An 18,613-nucleotide genomic window follows, 5' to 3' on the forward strand; every position below is an offset into this window, starting at 1 on the left:
TGTTTCATAAGATAATCCGTACACTTCAGAAACCTGTATTAATGGGCTCATCAAGTGTGTACCGTATTTGACCTAATAAGGGCGCCTACCCTAATAAGGGCGCCCCTACCTTTTTTCAAGGAAATAAATCTTTGACTGAGTGTCAAAATGGTGTCAAAATGGTGTTCAAAAGTAATAATTCATGTGAAATATTTTGCTACTTTATGTGTTCAATTTTCTTCAACAAATTAAGTAACTGAAACACATGTTTTCGCCACATTTTGTGAATTCCTACAGGCTACAGATGACATGTCAGTGCAAAGAGCACCCAAAACTAAACACACATACAAATAATAACTTACCATCTTTATTTGAAGATAAAGTAAAGACTTCATTCTTGTTGTTAAATAACTTTTGTTCAGAACAGAAAGCTAGTAAAAGACATTGTAAATCAATTATTAGGTCAAAGAAAACGATGTCTGATGTGATCTGGGAAATCACCTGTTTCTATAAATAGAACACAAAAGAGTTCCATTTGAACATAAATGGTGGAACACACGTTCTCTGGTCTAAAGATCAGCTGGCATGGTTAACAAGTTTACAGGAGTATTCAAGTGATGTTTAAGCTTAATATATGATAATGAATAGATATCTTCATCTGGAATATTTTTATGACTGAATATTTTACCGTTTCCACAACCTTGGGTATTCTGCTATAAGGTATAGTCTGTTTCATAAAACTTCAGAATAACTAATCTTAATAAGGGCGCCCCACTGTCAATTACCCGCGCCCTGCGCCCTTATTAGGTCAAATACGGTATATGGATTTGTTGTTGTGCAAAATATAATAGTAGCTCTCAATATCTATAATATCTATATATTGTTGCTAGACCAGTGTAGATTGAAATTGTCTTGTGATTATAATAAGAACAATAGATATTTGAATTATCACGTAATTACAACTAGATCGATGGATATTTTAATTGCCCTATAATTACAACTAGACCAATGGACATGTTAATTGTCCTGTGATCATGTCTCCCTTTCTTAGGGAGATTTAAGATCCAAGTGTTGCAATGGGAGCAGAAGATCTATCTTCAATGTCATCTAAATAGAAGACACAGAGAAATATCCCCGATTCTCCAGAGATTCTCGCCTCTTACGCCATACAGTGAACTACAGCACTGTCGGCACTTTCCGTAAACGAGAAATCGATTACGGAAAGTGCCGACGGTTCCCGATTGCTACAGCAGGCAGATTTCCCCGCTCATGCACGGGTTTATTAACCATTGAAAATATGATAATAAATTTTGCAGCATAGTTGCATCACCTAAAGACAACAAGTAGCGAGTTGTCGTTAGGTTACAATGACTTTGACCTCAAGGTCAACTGTAAAAAAAAAATGCAAATTTTCAATAATTGCCTGTGGAGGCCATAACTTCTAAACCGTTTAAGATATTTTGAGGACACTTAGAGTATACTTGCCTCACCTAAAGCCGATGTCAGTGCACCTGAAGGTCAAAGCTCAAACAAGTGTGAATTTTACAATAATATTTTGATAAAACTTGCAGCATAGATGCATCACTTAAAGACAATGTGCAGTGTATTGCAGTTAGGTCACAATGACCTTAACCTCAAGGTCAAATAAGTGCATAATTACCAATTATTTTCTTGTCAGGGTTATAACTCCTTAACCGTTGATCCTCTAAAGATGACGTGCAGTGTACTGCCTTTGGTAACTCTGACCTTTACTTCAAGGTCAACGGTTAAAAGAAGCAAATGTATTGGCTAATAAGAGGAGACATATGTGTTTGTTCATTAAAACAAACATCTAGTTACAGCTAGACTAATGGAGATTTTAAATGTATTTACAACTTTAACAAACGGCATTTTAATTGTCCTTTAATTACAGCTATAATAATGGAGATTTTAATTTCCTATAATTACAGCTACAAAATGTATAATAACGGAGAAACTACTTTGCCTGTAATTACAGGTATAATAATGGAGATTTTTTATTACTAATGCTATAGATTTGTCGGGTGTCTTCCTTACAGATAGAAGTTTGAATTCGAAGGTCCCATTGTGAAAAAACCACAACGTTTCTTGTTCCAAGAAAAAACTCTTTAATAAAAAAAAGAGGTTGTTTTGACAGATCGATATCATTGTTTGATCAAGCGCACTCATCATGCCTCTTTTACAGAAAAATATGGGAGTGTGCCTACATGTATATGTATTAATGTAGAAAAAAGTGTTCAGGTCCTTTTGGAACTTATAAAATAAAAAGACATATAGATACATCTAAAGACATATGGATACATATGTATTGTATGCAATAAGTTATTGCTGAAATCACCAAGGTTGTCGGTTATGTAGGTTTTGATAACAACTTATCAAATGATTGAATTTTACATTTATATAAGTTTGGCTATAACGTGAAGCAGAATGACGACCCGGCTATTTAAATTAATCAGAAGTACTATATACCATGACATACAACTTAATCTCTCTACACACAAACTCGCGTTTGGGCAAACCTGGTGGGGTGGGTAAAATTTGGCAATGTTGTAATCTTCAAGATAATTTCCTTTCGAGCTCTAGTTACGGATGGGAGTTGACGAAATGTCGAGCGCCTAAGTCACGACCTAAGACAACGGAACTCGCTATGTTGACAAACAAGGGCAGCCCGACTTCAATAACCACCCTGTATCATTATATTAATATGACCCTTATGGGGGTCAACGATGGGAGAATTCGGGACAGACATAACGAAAAGAAATTCTAAATTATCCAAAAGTTGTGTAATTCGGGTTTTCATTAAAGTTATAACATGCTATCATGGCTTATATAATGTAGAGGAGAACGGCGCGATATTAATTAAAAGTTTTCTAAATGTTTAGAATGCTCCCTATGGCTTTGTCCGGAGAAGAGCGTTGGGGTCTAGCAACGCTGACGCGCCACTACGTAAACGCGTTAAGGTACCCGATAACAACCAACAGTCCATTCCTGACGTACATCTGGTTGACCCCACGGGTCCGGTATGACCAAGTTATCTGGAAGATAAGGACACCGGGAGTCCTAGGTTCCTATTTAAGGACCAGTTCACACACTACCTCCGTCTTCTCCGCCAGCCCCTCCGACCGTTGAATACTCCATCATGATCCCCGCCGCCGTTTTCGTCCTCTGTCTCAGTTTGGCAGCGGCAGTGCCACATAGATGTAAGTACTATCTTTAATATGCTTCGAAAAAGGTTATTTAATCATTTGTTTATTGCATTCTTAAGGCTTTTCTTTTACCAAGTTTTTATATGATTTTAAATCTTCAAGCAATGCGATTTAAGACTCCATGATACTTTAATTTTTTAAGCTTTCCTTAGCGCAAGGCTATACGTACCTTTTCTCCCAAAATATTCACGGGGTTAAAGTTATTTATTTAAGGCGGCCTTTCGTAAGGTGAAGGTTCTTTACTTAACACTTACTTAACTTTACTTAAGGCTTCATTTTGGCCTATTTTTAGTTTCATAAGATCATCTACAATTTCCACAAGCTTGTTTTATTTTTTAAACGTGCATGGGATCACTTGTTTAAACATGGTTATCACCACAATCTTTAGGGCTTATATAATTAAGGCTATACGCTTTGTCATCCACCTTCTTTTTAACGAGTTCCACAAGGGGAAAAAACTCCCATGAAGCCATTTCGGGCTTGTTAGATCTTAAGCACCTTTTCGGAAGGGGACAAAATAACGAGCGTTTGTTAAGAACATTACAAAATATTCATGCAAGTATTGAAACATGCTTCCAGAACATTTTAAACCACGATGCAATATTGTTAGCCACGGACAAAATTTATAAATAATTTCCTTTAGCGATGCCGTTGATAGTAACTTTAAAGTAGATATGGAAATCAATTTCTGAATAACAGTTCACAGGTGCCGGTGGCATTTCACTTTTCCTACTTATATACAACAGCCAATTCATAAAAACAATAGATTGTCACGGACGGAGTCCCAAATATTTATAGATATACATATTTTTTTTCAGGAGGGAAAATGTACAATTCTTTTCATGTTTATGGAAACTCTTGTTAGTGGCTTAGTGTATTAAACATGTAATTCAGAAACAAATTCTCAATTTAAAAAATGCAATGTAAAAGACTTGCAATAGGATCCTGTATTTGTATTGATCAAAATAATTTATTAAGTTTCATTTTATGAATTGTTGATTGAATACCCTAATACAACCAATAACTCTAAATACACGTATAATCTTTGCTCTTATCGTGAACACTAAAATAAGATATGGGAACCGAAGCCGGACACGAAATACGGATTTGTGACAATTCCAGTCACTCTGCTAACCAAATACCTCGTGTGCCATATCCCTGTGACCCTGGGTAGTAGGGCGTGCCTTATCTTACAGACTGATATTTAACATGAGTTTCTCCTTAGGTATCGCGCTGTCGGTACCTTGAGCAGTAGTGTGATAAATGGTCAGCTCTATCAAGTGGGGCGCGGTCACCAAATGTCAAGTGTTAAATATATAAACATTCCATAAATGATTACAGTTTCAGATGAAATGTCAAACAATTTTATCGCCTTGTAGAGTTTGTTGAAAGTTAATTAATTTATGCGTTGGTTAAAGGGAAGACAATTCAATACATTTTGGACAACAATATTTTTTTCCTTCGGCAAACGATTAATTAATCAAATGCAGTTGAGCGCATGGAATGCAATATTGTTCATGGACTTGGATTACATAATTAATATGGGCGTGATGTCTACGATATATGTCACAATTCTATCTAGTTGTCTAGGACATATGTGACAATTCTGTATAGTTGTCTGTGATATATGTGACAATTCTGTCTGGTTGTCTGTGATATATGTGACAATTCTGTCTAGTTGTCAAGGATCTGTGTGACAATTCTATCTAGTTGTCTGTGATATATGTGACAATTCTATCTAGTTGTCTAGGATATGTGTGACAATTCTATCTAGTTGTTTGTGATATATGTGACAATTCTATCTAGTTGTCTGTGATATATGTGACAATTCTGTCCAGTTGTCAAGGATATGTGTGACAATTCTATCTGGTTGTCTGGAGCATGTGTGACAATTCTATCTAGTTGTCTGGGATATATGTGACAATTCTATCTAGTTGTCTATGATATGTGTGACAATTCTATCTAGTTGTCTGGTATATGTGTGACAATTCTATCTAGTTGTCAAGGATATGTGTGACAATTCTATCTAGTTGTCAAGGATATGTGTGACAATTCTATCTAGTTGTCAAGGCTATTTGTGACAATTCTATCTAGTTGTCTGGTATATGTGTGACAATTCTATCTAGTCGTCAAGGATATGTGTGACAATTTTATCTAGTTGTCTAGGATATGTGTGACAATTCTATCTAGTTGTTTGTGATATATGTGACAATTCTATCTAGTTGTCTGTGATATATGTGACAATTCTGTCCAGTTGTCAAGGATATGTGTGACAATTCTATCTGGTTGTCTGGAGCATGTGTGACAATTCTATCTAGTTGTCTGGGATATATGTGACAATTCTATCTAGTTGTCTATGATATGTGTGACAATTCTATCTAGTTGTCTGGTATATGTGTGACAATTCTATCTAGTTGTCAAGGATATGTGTGACAATTCTATCTAGTTGTCAAGGATATGTGTGACAATTCTATCTAGTTGTCAAGGCTATTTGTGACAATTCTATCTAGTTGTCTGGTATATGTGTGACAATTCTATCTAGTCGTCAAGGATATGTGTGACAATTTTATCTAGTTGTCAAGGATATGTGTGACAATTATATCTAGTTGTCTGGTATATGTGTGACAATTCTATCTAGTCGTCAAGGATATTTGTGACAATTCTATCTAGTTGTCTGGGATATGTGTGACAATTCTATCTAGTTGTCTGGGATATGTGTGACAATTCTATCTAGTTGTCTGTGATATATGTGACAATTCTATCTAGTTGTCTAGGATATGTGTGACAATTCTATCTAGTTGTCAAGGATATGTGTGACAATTCTATCTAGTTGTCTGGGATATGTGTGACAATTCTGTCTAGTTGTCAAGGATCTGTGTGACAATTCTATCTAGTTGTCTGTGATATATGTGACAATTCTATCTAGTTGTCTGGGATATGTGTGACAATTCTGTCTAGTTGTCTAGGATATGTGTGACAATTCTATCTAGTTGTCTGTGATATATGTGTCAATTCTGTCTAGTTGTCTAGGATATGTGTGACAATTCTATCTAGTTGTCTGTGATATATGTGATAATTCTATCTAGTTGTCTAGAATATGTGTGACAATTCTATCTAGTTGTCTGGGATATGTGTGACAATTCTATCTAGTTGTCTGTGATATATGTGACAATTCTATCTAGTTGTCTAGGATATGTGTGACAATTCTATCTAGTTGTCAAGGATATGTGTGACAATTCTATCTAGTTGTCTGGGATATGTGTGACAATTCTGTCTAGTTGTCAAGGATCTGTGTGACAATTCTATCTAGTTGTCTGTGATATATGTGACAATTCTATCTAGTTGTCTGGGATATGTGTGACAATTCTGTCTAGTTGTCTAGGATATGTGTGACAATTCTATCTAGTTGTCTGTGATATATGTGACAATTCTGTCTAGTTGTCTAGGATATGTGTGACAATTCTATCTAGTTTTCTGTGATATATGTGACAATTCTATCTAGTTGTCTAGGATATGTGTGACAATTCTGTCTAGTTGTCAAGGATCTGTGTGACAATTCTATCTGGTTGTCTGGAACATGTGTGACAGTTCTATCTAGTTGTCTGTGATATGTGTGACAATTCTATCTAGTTGTCTGTGATATATGTGACAATTCTATCTAGTTGTCTAGGATATGTGTGACAATTCTGTCTAGTTGTCAAGGATCTGTGTGACAATTCCCATCTAGTTGTCTAGGACATGTGTGACAATTCTATCTAGTTGTCAAGGATATATGTGACAATTCTATCTAGTTGTCTGGTATATGTGTGACAATTCTATCTAGTTGTCTATGATATGTGTGACAATTCCCATCTAGTTGTCTAGGACGTGTGACAATTCTATCTAGTTGTCAAGGATATGTGTGACAATTCTATCTAGTTGTCTAGGATATGTGTGACAATTCTATCTGGTTGTCTGTGATATATGTGACAATTCTATCTAGTTGTCTGTAATATATGTGACAATTCTGTCTAGTTGTCTGTGATATATGTGACAATTCTGTCTAGTTGTCAAGGATCTTTGTGACAATTCTATCTGGTTGTCTGGAACATGTGTGACAATTCTATCTGGTTGTCTAGGATATGTGTGATAATTCCCATCTAGTTGTCAAGGATGTGTGTGGCAATTCTATCTGGTTGTCAAGGATATGTATGACAATTCTATCTAGTTGTCTGGGATATTTGTGACAATTGTATCTAGTTGTCTGGGATATGTGTGACAATTCTATCTAGTTGTCTGTGATATTTGTGACAATTCTACCTAATTGTCTGGGATATTTGTGACAATTCTATCTAGTTGTCTGGGATCTAGTTGTCTACGGTCTCATGATCGTCTGATTTAGTTGTTTATGACAGCTAATTCAATTGGTTCGATGAATGTATCCGCCATAAAAAAAGAAATTTCAAACAAATAATTTGCCTTATTTAAAGCTTTTATGACTTTCTCTTTTATCATTTCCTATTTTTCTTTGCAGTTGCCAGGCAGGCCGACTGTCCAAGTAAGTTATCGCATTCGTCTGTAGAAAAATTAAAACACATCAATTATACATAAATAATACAAAAATATGAAGCAAGAAAAATACAAGAAGTATATGAGATGATGTATTTTTTAATTCATGAAACATTCAATGATAAGTAATTGGCATTTAAGGATACTGCAACCTTTAAAAAAAGTATACAAATCAACTTCAGTGTTGAAACAAAACATAAAGTAATGAAGGATAAAATGATGATTTTCACAGTTATATCTCATCGTATTTTTTTGTATTATCCCCCAGATGCCTTCCAGAACGTTCCAAATCCCTGCAAGTCCAACCCAGACCAGTCTATCTACTTCCCTCACCCGACTGACAACACCAAATTTATCCAATGTGACCTGTTCGGGCGGATGTTCATCGTGCAGTGTCCAGCAGGAGAAACCTACGTATCTACCAGCACCTCCTGTATCGACCTTTCCAAACCTTTGACACCTGCCCCTGCAACGTCTGCACCGGTCGTGGTTGATCCCGTCACTTCTGGCCCTGTCGCAGTAGACTCGAACCCCTGCACCCAGACCAACATCCAAGCAGGCAACATCTATTTCTCCGTTGCCAACGACATCACAAAATTCATTGAGTGCGATTTACTTGGTCACCCTACCATCCTCGCCTGCCCAGATAGCCTTGTCTGGCAAGAGTCTCGCCTGTCATGTGTTTTCCAGATTGGAACCGTTCTCCCCGCAAATGGTAACACTGGAACCGGAAGTGGAAATACTGGATCCGGAAGTGGTAACACCGGAACTGGAACCGGAACCGGAACCGGATCTACAGATGCCATGAAGAACCCATGCACAGCGGAGTCACTTTCTGCTGGACAACTTTTCTTCTCTTACGCCCCAGATTCCAACAAGTTCCTGCAGTGTGATCTGTGGGGAGATGTGTACGTCAACACCTGCCCAACCGGTCTCAAATGGAACGACTCGGCCAAGACATGCGCTTCCGGTTTCATCAACATGGTACCAAGTGGCAATTAGACTATGATCTCGTTTGTCGAATTTGATCAGATTCGCCTTTTGATTATTACGTCGGAGAATAGTCGTAAGTTCGTGGCCAGTTTTCACGAAGTTTGGTGTCATACTCTGGGTAGAGAACGGCCGAGGTCTGAACAAAGACATAACTAGAATGTCTCACGTACTTTTTTATAACTTCATTTTCATTTCATTTATTTCTCTACATAAGGTGACTATACCAAAGTAACCATAGAATCTGATTGTCATGGTGATATTTTATTGCATTAATACGGTAGTTGACAGTGTGCACGTGCAAATGTGATGCGCGTGCAGCTTTATATAAGGTTTATATTAAAACAATTGAACACATGATTGCGTGTATTTTATTTTCCCCCAAGGATAACAGCAAAGACCACAGTCAAAGTTCTGTTTGGTTCCGTTCGTTAATCGATTTTTATGAAAATGACACAATAAGAAGTTTAAGTAAGATTAAAGATCATACGAAACTTAAGAACTAATGACAGTGAAAGAAACACAATCATCACATCATGTTCAATAAATGTTTTAATGTCACCCCCCCCCCCCCCCCCCCCCCCACACACACACACACACACACACACACACACACACACACACACCACACTTTAGCAATTTTGAAATAAAACGATAGTATATCATGCATTATTACCCTCAAGTAGATTTGATTTATATTTACGCCGTAGTAGGGTAACATCAAACCCTACGCCTAATTAATTTTGGTGGTCATCGGTCAAGGTTTAAGGCTATGAGGCAATTTAGATCTTTCAACATTTAAATAGGTATATTACATTGCACAAGGGCATTGATTCCAAACCCACGATCAATATGTTTTACATGTATAATGCATATAACAATATAGAATCGTCCCTGTGCTATGTACATGTACGAGGAGCGGATAAGGGGAGATAACTCCTATTTGATTCTGAAATGCATTTCAATATGTGTCATACTATGTATATCACTCATTTTTTGGAATTGGTTGTCTTAAGGTAAAGATTGGATATCTAAGAATAAGGTTCAACAACTGAATAACACATGTAGAATAAGTATTATGTCAATATCCACCCGCCCTATCGGGAGTGCCGGGGAATTTGTGTAATTACAGGTAATTACATAAACCTAATCAAGGGATTAAGGTATTACACCTGTGTATCGCATGCCGTAACGTTAATCGTTATAAAGGAACATTAAATGATTTACATTTAACTCTCCGAGCTGAACACATTCATACAGTCTCCTTACATTTTATTGTGGTTTAGAGATTCATCACCTTGTTAATATCGCGAATAGATTCTCCCTTCAACACTGGCTTTAATCCCCCCCCCCCCCCCCCCCCCCCCCTTCAACACTGGCTTTAATCCCCCCTCCCTTCAACACTGCTTTTAATTCCCCCCTCCATTCCCAATTTCGATAAAACTGGAATACTGCTCTTCCATATGGGACCCGCACAACACAAACCAAATCAACCAAATAGAAAAAATTCAACGCAGAGCAGCACGATACGTACAAAACAGATACCACAACACAAGTTCAGTACAAGACATGATGGACAAACTCAACTGGCCCACACTTCAAACACGTAGACTCAAGACCAGACTCATACTATTATACAAAATCATTCACCATCATGTCGCAATAGACCCACACGGCATCATGCACCCAGCAGACCCTAGGACAAGGCAAACACACCCCTACACCTTCAGACACCTATCTGCCACCAATGACACATATAAATACTCCTTCTTCCCACACACAATAACACAATGGAACCTCCTCCCGGTGGCAGCAGTACAATGTACTACACTAGAGATCTTCAAGGCACATATACACAATGCAGCCCTTGATGATCTCAAACACACACCATAAACACACCCTCATAATGTTTTATCTTATAGTTTCCACTAAAAAAATTAATTTAAAAAAAAACCCTCTCACTGTACCCAAATCCCTGCACTTTTTAATTCTTTTAAAGCATAGTACAATCCTTCTCACAACCGTAATCGTCATTTTTGACGGAGGTTAGTCAACCAAAGAAGAGACTATTTAGGTATTTGTAAATCTACCGATATTCATGAAAATAAATCCATGAATTTGGTATGATACAGAAAGATAAATAACAACACAAAACGAAGGTTAGTCATGTTTATTGATGTTTATTTATGGTAATGAAAGTAAATTTGCGTGTTTGTTACACTTCATTAAAACTCGTTTTTATTTATTGATCTATTTTTAAATATGTACTGCTTATTCAGATGGAAATTAACAACAATTAAGTTTCTAATTTATCTGAACCACGTCACTAAATCAATCCACTATTATACATTCAAGTAAATGTACATTTATGTATATGCATAATTAGTCAAGAATCTACACGAAATCAGTCATAAACCTGAGCGAAAGTTGCTGTATTGTCCGTTTCACACCATGCAGGGTCAGAGGACGATGCAACCAAGAACAGAAAGTCCTCATGCCGAAGGCGACCATGTCTGTCTTGGCGCCATTTATTGGACAAGCAGTTAGAGTTCCTTGCGTTTAATGACACTCGTTTTGATGCGCGCCATGGAAAGAGGGTCCGGCCACACCAGTTCATCAACATAATGTTGTAGTGAATTGTACAGGGTCCGTTGGAGATTTTCTCCAAGATGGCATTGTAGACGACAATCCCTGTTGGTCTCTCGGTTACGTATGAACTGCTTACTATGTCGACATGATTATTACTTGACACGAACAAAGAATAATATGACTTGTACTTGTATTCTTGTTTTGGCTCCATATACATTTCCACGGCGTTCATACATGTCTCTTTCTGCATAATCTGCCGCATGGCGGTTTTCTTGTGTTTTACTGGTGTACCGGAAGTGAAATGTTCCATTGATGGTGCCAAAAAACGGTAAGCACGAATAGCGACTTTTAACATATCGCAATTGTGTAATTCCGTTGGAATGGTCAGTCGGGCGAAACACAGCGATAAATTTTCAATGATAGAAAATTGTGACAGGTATTTTACCTCAGACTTTCTCTTTGGATTGACTGTGTAACTTCCAGGCGTAGGTTTTACAACACCCAGTGCCATCTTTTCCATCAATTTGAAGCATGGCGTCTCTGTATTTGTTTTCTTTTCCAAAACCCTCTGGTGAAATTTCACAGTGAGTACCGACTTCGGCAGAATTCCTAAAAATCTTCGTAGCATTTTGCAGTCCGTATGTGTGGTTAAAGTTGGTTGCTATGATTTTTTTTTCGCTTTGTCTGTGACGTCATAGTCTGTATGACGTCATAATTGGTATAAATTTCCTGCAGAACCAAGATAAAATTATTTGCGGGATTACGTTGTTTTTAAAATCGGAGACTCATACATATGTGTCTGTTATTTACCCCTCTGGTAAAATCAATGTCTCTCAAATTCCGTCATCTTATACTTTTATTATCGAATAGGCAATTCCCATGATCTTTTGTTCTGGCTATAAAATAACTGTATAAAATTCCATACGAGCCCACAATTAACTCATCAAAACCATGAAATATCTTATCTGTTATCTGATTTATTTTGAGTTGAGTGAAACATATTTAATTTGCAAATATACAAATGGGATCAGACACAGGTTTAAATACTTATGATCCGTCTTCTCCGGTAAAACATCAATGATGAAATATTCAGAAAAGAATGATGAAAATGTCAAAATGCACATTTAAGTGAAGATTTACAAAATACATATCGTGTTATGTCGTGGTTGTACCCACATGTATGTATAAAATTACGGTCAAAATGACCTTAGTGATCGCCTGAATTCAACGACCTTCTGTCTTAAACGACCACAAATTTCCCCTGTATATAAATGTATTGTATAACCGTTTACTAAATGGCATACTGATAATTAAATAACTGACAGGATAGATTTTACAATAACCAAATGAAGTCTAGTTTATAACATAAGAAATATAAGTTATATATATGTTCATAACCTGTAATAGCAGAAACAACCAACATACTAGATACCATTATGATAACTAGTCACAGACCGCTTCACACATCCTGAAACTCTCTACACAAATACCCCCACACAACCGGTCCTGTTTCATGTAATTCCGAGGTTTGGTTTCCCTTCTGTTGTGGACGCCATCCACTGTGACACCAGAGAACCACAATTCTAGGTATGATGGTTATAATTGTATAGAATGTCTTATAAAGTCTTCGAATAATAGAAATATCAGGTTGATCTGACCTCCCCCGGATATAACATTTTTGGGACGAGTTGGACAGAAGGAAAAGACGAAGACCGAACCCTCCAATCAACGTCACTCTGACATTAAGGGACAAGGACGTCATTACTTTAGAAAGGAGTACTCTTGGATCAGTCTGTAGAGTACTAAACGTACTCGGATGAAACGTTCACAGACAACAGAGAGGTTCTCTATCTTTCAATTAAACCATTATAACATTCTTGACAATTCCTTTTTTGTGTTTATTTTTCCTTTCAAAATGCAAATGCGATATGATAGGATGCATGTATGTATCAAGGGAAATAACTCTTTAAATACAATATACAAACTCGCTATGATATATGCATGTATGTTTCAAGGGAAATAACTCTTTAAATACAATGTATGTTTCAAGGGAAATAACTCTTTAAATAGTAGAACAAAGTTTGTACACGTGCCATACACATAAACTCTTTAGAAGAACAAAGTTTTATTCACATATGTATTATTAGAATGTGTGTCATACACATATGTACATGTATATATGTGTCAAGGGAAATAACACTTTAGAAAACATACACGCATAATTATCACGCCCCTCTGACTCAACAACCGCGTTCACACGAGGAATGGTGTGTAGGGGACACCATCAGCAATGGTCACTAGATGACGGGTTTGTGGGGGACACCTACAGCAATGGTCACTAGATGACGGGTTGGTGGGGGACACCATCAGCAATGGTCACTAGATGACGGGTTTGTGGGGGTCACATACAGCAATGGTCACTAGATGACGGGTTTGTGGGGGACACCTACAGCAATGGTCACTAGATGACGGGTTTGTGGGGGACACATACAGCAATGGTCACTAGATGACGGGTTTGTGGGGGACACCATCAGCAATGGTCACTAGATGACGGGTTTGTGGGGACACATACAGCGATGGTCACTAGATGACGGGTGTGTAGGGGACACGTACAGCAATGGTCACTAGATGACGGGTGTGTAGGGGACACGTACAACAATGGTCACTAGATGACGGGTTTGTGGGGGACACTTACAGCAATGGTCACTAGATGACGGGTTTGTGAGTGACACATACAGCAATGGTCACTAGATGACGGGTTTGTGAGTGACACATACAACAATGGTCACTAGATGACGGGTTTGTGGGGGACACCTACAGCAATGGTCACTAGATGACGGGTTTGTGGGGGACACCTACAGCAATGGTCACTAGATGACGGGTTTGTGGGGGACACCTACAGCAATGGTCACTAGCTATAGATGACGGGTTTGTGGGGGGACACATACAGCAATGGTCACTAAATGACGGGTTTGTGGGGGGACACATACAGCAATGGTCACTAGATGACGGGTGTGTAGGGGACACCTACAGCAATGGTCACTAGATGACGGGTTTGTGGGGGACACCTACACCAATGGTCACTAAATGACGGGTTTGTGGGGGACACATACAGCAATGGTCACTAGATGACGGGTTCGTGGGGGACACCATCAGCAATGGTCACTAGATGACGGGTTTGTGGGGGACACCTACAGCAATGGTCACTAGATGACGGGTTTGTGGGGGACACATACAGCAATGGTCATTAGATGACCGGGGTAGGGAGGACACCTACAGAAATGGTCACTAGATGACGGGTTTGTGGGGGCCACCTACAGCAATGGTCACTAGCTAGATGACGGGTTTGTGGGGGCAACCTACAGCAATGGTCACTAGATGACGGGTTTGTGGGGGACACATACAGCAATGGTCACTAAATGACGGGTTTGTGGGGGGACACATACAGCAATGGTCACTAAATGACGGGTTTGTGGGGGGACACATACAGCAATGGTCACTAGATGACGGGTTTGTGGGGGACACCTACAGAAATGGTCACTAGATGACGGGTTTGTGGGGGACACCTACAGCAATGGTCACTAGATGACGGGTTTGTGGGGGACACCTACACCAATGGTCACTAGATGACGGGTTTGTGGGGGGACACATACACCAATGGTCAGTAAATGACGGGTTTGTGGGGGACACCTACAGTAGGGGACACCTACAGCAATGGTCACTAGATGACGGGTTTGTGGGGGACACCTACACCAATGGTCACTAAATGACGGGTTTGTGGGGGACACATACAGCAATGGTCACTAGATGACGGGTTCGTGGGGGACACCATCAGCTATGGTCACTAGATGACGGGTTTGTGGGGGACACCTACAGCAATGGTCACTAGATGACGGGTTTGTGGGGGACACATACAGCAATGGTCACTAGATGACCGGGGTAGGGAGGACACCTACAGAAATGGTCACTAGATGACGGGTTTGTGGGGGACACATACAACAATGGTCACTAGATGACGGGTTTGTGGGGGACACCTACACCAATGGTCACTAAATGACGGGTTTGTGGGGGACACCTACAGCAATGGTCACTAGATGACGGGTTTGTGGGGGACACCTACAGCAATGGTCACTAGATGACGGGTTTGTGGGGGACACCTACAGCAATGGTCACTAGATGACGGGTTTGTGGGGGACACCTACAGCAATGGTCACTAGATGACCGGGGTAGGGAGGACACCTACAGCAATGGTCACTAGATGACAGGTTTGTGGGGGACACCTACAGCAATGGTCACTAGATGACCGGGGTAGGGAGGACACCTACAGCAATGGTCACTTGATGACGGGTTTGTGGGGGACACATACAACAATGGTCACTAGATGACGGGTTTGTGGGGGACACCTACACCAATGGTCACTAAATGACGGGTTTGTGGGGGACACATACAGCAATGGTCACTAGATGACGGGTTTGTGGGGGACACCTACAGCAATGGTCACTAGATGACCGGTGTATGGAGGACACCTACAGCAATGGTCACTAGATGACGGGTTTGTGAGTGACACCTACAGCAATGGTCACTAGATGACGGGTTTGTGGGGGACACATACAGCAATGGTCACTAGATGACGGGTTTGTGGGGGACACCATCAGCTATGGTCACTAGATGACGGGTTTGTGGGGGACACCTACAGCAATGGTCACTAGATGACGGGTTTGTGGGGGACACCTACAGCAATGGTCACTAGATGACGGGTTTGTGGGGGACACATACAGCAATGGTCACTAGATGACCGGTGTATGGAGGAACACTACAGCAATGGTCACTAGATGACGGGTTTGTGGGGGACACAATGACATTTGTTACTGTCTATATAATCATAGAGCATTTATTTACCTATATATTTTTTCTAACTTTCAGTAAAATTGACACCCCTCTAGATTGACTGAAGAGAGAGGTGTCGTTACCGAAATTTATTTAGCCACAAAAAATCTAATAACTCTCCAAACACAGACTGTAACAAATTCTCAGGTCCCTGTGATACTGGCATTTCAGTGTAATTTAGTTTCGTATTAATCTGAGGAAGACTACGAGTTGTAACATGTCAATGTACAATCTATTCCAGTCGCGAACCGTAAACATACATGTGGTACAAATACTCATCGTTGTGACCACAGAATTGGTTACAGTTTGATTTTATATATGTGTTTTTGTGTTTTGTTTTCGTTTTGTTTTTGTTTTTTTGGAGGGGGGTGGGGGGAGGCATTTTCCCCCCGAAGTTTAATCTTGTCGCCCCAATTCCACCCAAAAAGTAATCTGAAAACAAATACTACAGGACTGTTACAAAATCTCGAACCCCTGTGGTCGTCACCACTAAATTACCTGACCTACCACGCTGTTCCAAGGTAAGTTACAAAATGCCAGCCGCCGTAACAAGACCCGTCCCTATCTCAGGGCTACTAATCAGCGAGTCGGTCTGGTCAGGAACAATGAGGAATAATTTATAAACAAAGCAGTTTAATCTGTACCTTAATAGTGATATGACTGGGGGAACAGGAGAGGGGGGAGGGGAGAGGGGATGGGGCAATGACCATTACAGAGACGGAGGGGAGGTGAATGAACCGTTTACATGGGTTATGGTAGGAGAGAATGGATGGAGCTGTTTGCAGAAGTGTTTGCGAGGAGTAAAGTTTTAGGACCTGAAGAAAGATGTTTGTTTAATTTATATTAACATAAACCAGTTTGGGGACGCTGATTAAAAATCGTCTACAAAAACGGTAACTTTACACCTGATGTTCAATAGTAATGGGTATCAAGTTGTTGTTTTTTTCGTTTGCGTGTGTGTGTGTGTGGTTTTTTTTTTAATTGGAGTAGTATATCATATGTAGGAAGTATCATAGTATATCATATGTATGTAGCATCGATTGACGTGGGTGGGGCGACCCTGGGCGTTCACCAGTGGTCCTTAATCGTCAGGATGATGAATAAAACAAACGATTAAGTAACTTATATGACTTTCACATTTTACTCTAATGAATGTGTATGTGCCTCGCTGGAGTAGGATACATTACACAATTCAAGTGTAGAAATCATTATAAATACTAACTGTAATGTCGTCATTACTCATCGGTGTGTTTCGATTTGGAATCACATACACACATCATGCGACAAAAATAGTTTATCATTGTTTTCACTGGGAGCACGCTATCGGGTGACACTCAGGAATTTAAACCCTCGCCCCGAAATGAGAGACTCCATCCTCGGTGCCTGTACATTGTTAGCAGACCTGAGGTAACACAGACCGCTGCAACAATATGGGATCGTTAACCACGCTGTCTCTCTACCTGGGTTTGACCGCCTTCACCATTGATGCAGGTAAGCTATAATTATATATATTCTAATTAAAAATTGTATCTCACCATGATATCTTTTTTTAAGTCATAATGCCTCTTGGTTTCTTACTTCTATAATCATTATAGAAAATTGGAAATTTTATTTTGAACGCATACTTTTATCTTCACACATGTATTTGTACTGTACTTTGAATAAGAAAGTTATTTTTCTAGTATGGATACTAAAATTTTAAATTTGGATTTTCTATTTTAACGTTTAAAACGTAAATATTATCAAGGTCCTATCAGCCTTTAAGGACCCTATTCTATTTTGTTGAATGAGACAAAAACGCAGACCTTCATCGTGGTTTATCGAGTCGCTACCACGGGGACTTGGTATAAATACCTAACTCACAGACTAGTATCATTGTCGGAAACACTCGGATCTCTTTTTGTAGTTTGAGTCCCGGTACTCGAAGGACAAGAGGAGTTCCGACGGGGTGTTGGTATATATGTAGTATCAATATATTATTATACACACAAATGGACAGTGGGTTTAGTGATGTGTATCAAGTCCATGTGGGCCATGCTTTTATGCTGTATATATGTGTATTAGACTTATTTTCAAATCCCAGTATTTGGTATGTGCGTTCACAGGGACTTGACAAAAATTCCAACCGGAAAATATACCATGCATAACATACATTTGTATATAAAAAGTCCCTGTGTGTGAAATATTTTCCATGAACTTTAAGATATATCTGTATTTGCCTAGCGATATTTAGGTTTTTGTCCTGATAATTCCATCGCCGGAGAGGTCAAACATTAAAATAAATATTGATATTTTATTGCAGGAACTACGGTAGCACAAATAGGACTGTAACAATTGGTTTATAATGACGTAATAGATATACTATGTTTTCATCTGTTTAAATGTTACGGCACAAA

The 18,613-nt window shown here is 39.0% G+C and overlaps 1 protein-coding gene across 1 annotated transcript; it reads left to right on the forward strand.

Annotated features, from left to right (window-relative positions):
- Nucleotides 1-3,075: 3,075 nt before the first annotated feature.
- On the forward strand, nucleotides 3,076-9,099 carry LOC117330621. The gene is made up of 3 exons (XM_033889048.1): nucleotides 3,076-3,197; nucleotides 7,717-7,740; nucleotides 8,020-9,099. The coding sequence occupies exons 1-3, from the start codon at nucleotides 3,137-3,139 to the stop codon at nucleotides 8,751-8,753; spliced, it is 819 nt and encodes a 272-aa protein (XP_033744939.1). The 5' UTR covers nucleotides 3,076-3,136; the 3' UTR covers nucleotides 8,754-9,099.
- Nucleotides 9,100-18,613: the final 9,514 nt, after the last annotated feature.

Source organism: Pecten maximus, chromosome 7 (assembly GCF_902652985.1).
Source record: "Pecten maximus chromosome 7, xPecMax1.1, whole genome shotgun sequence".
Classification (NCBI taxonomy): Eukaryota; Metazoa; Mollusca; class Bivalvia; order Pectinida; family Pectinidae; genus Pecten; species Pecten maximus.

Coding starts and splice junctions, on each gene's coding strand:
- LOC117330621 (XM_033889048.1), top strand. CDS start 3,137: ATGATCCCCGCCGCCGTTTTCGTCCTCTGTCTCAGTTTGGCAGCGGCA. Junction 3,198..7,716: donor AGCGGCAGTGCCACATAGAT/GTAAGTACTATC, acceptor TTTTCTTTGCAG/TTGCCAGGCAGGCCGACTGT. Junction 7,741..8,019: donor CAGGCAGGCCGACTGTCCAA/GTAAGTTATCGC, acceptor ATTATCCCCCAG/ATGCCTTCCAGAACGTTCCA.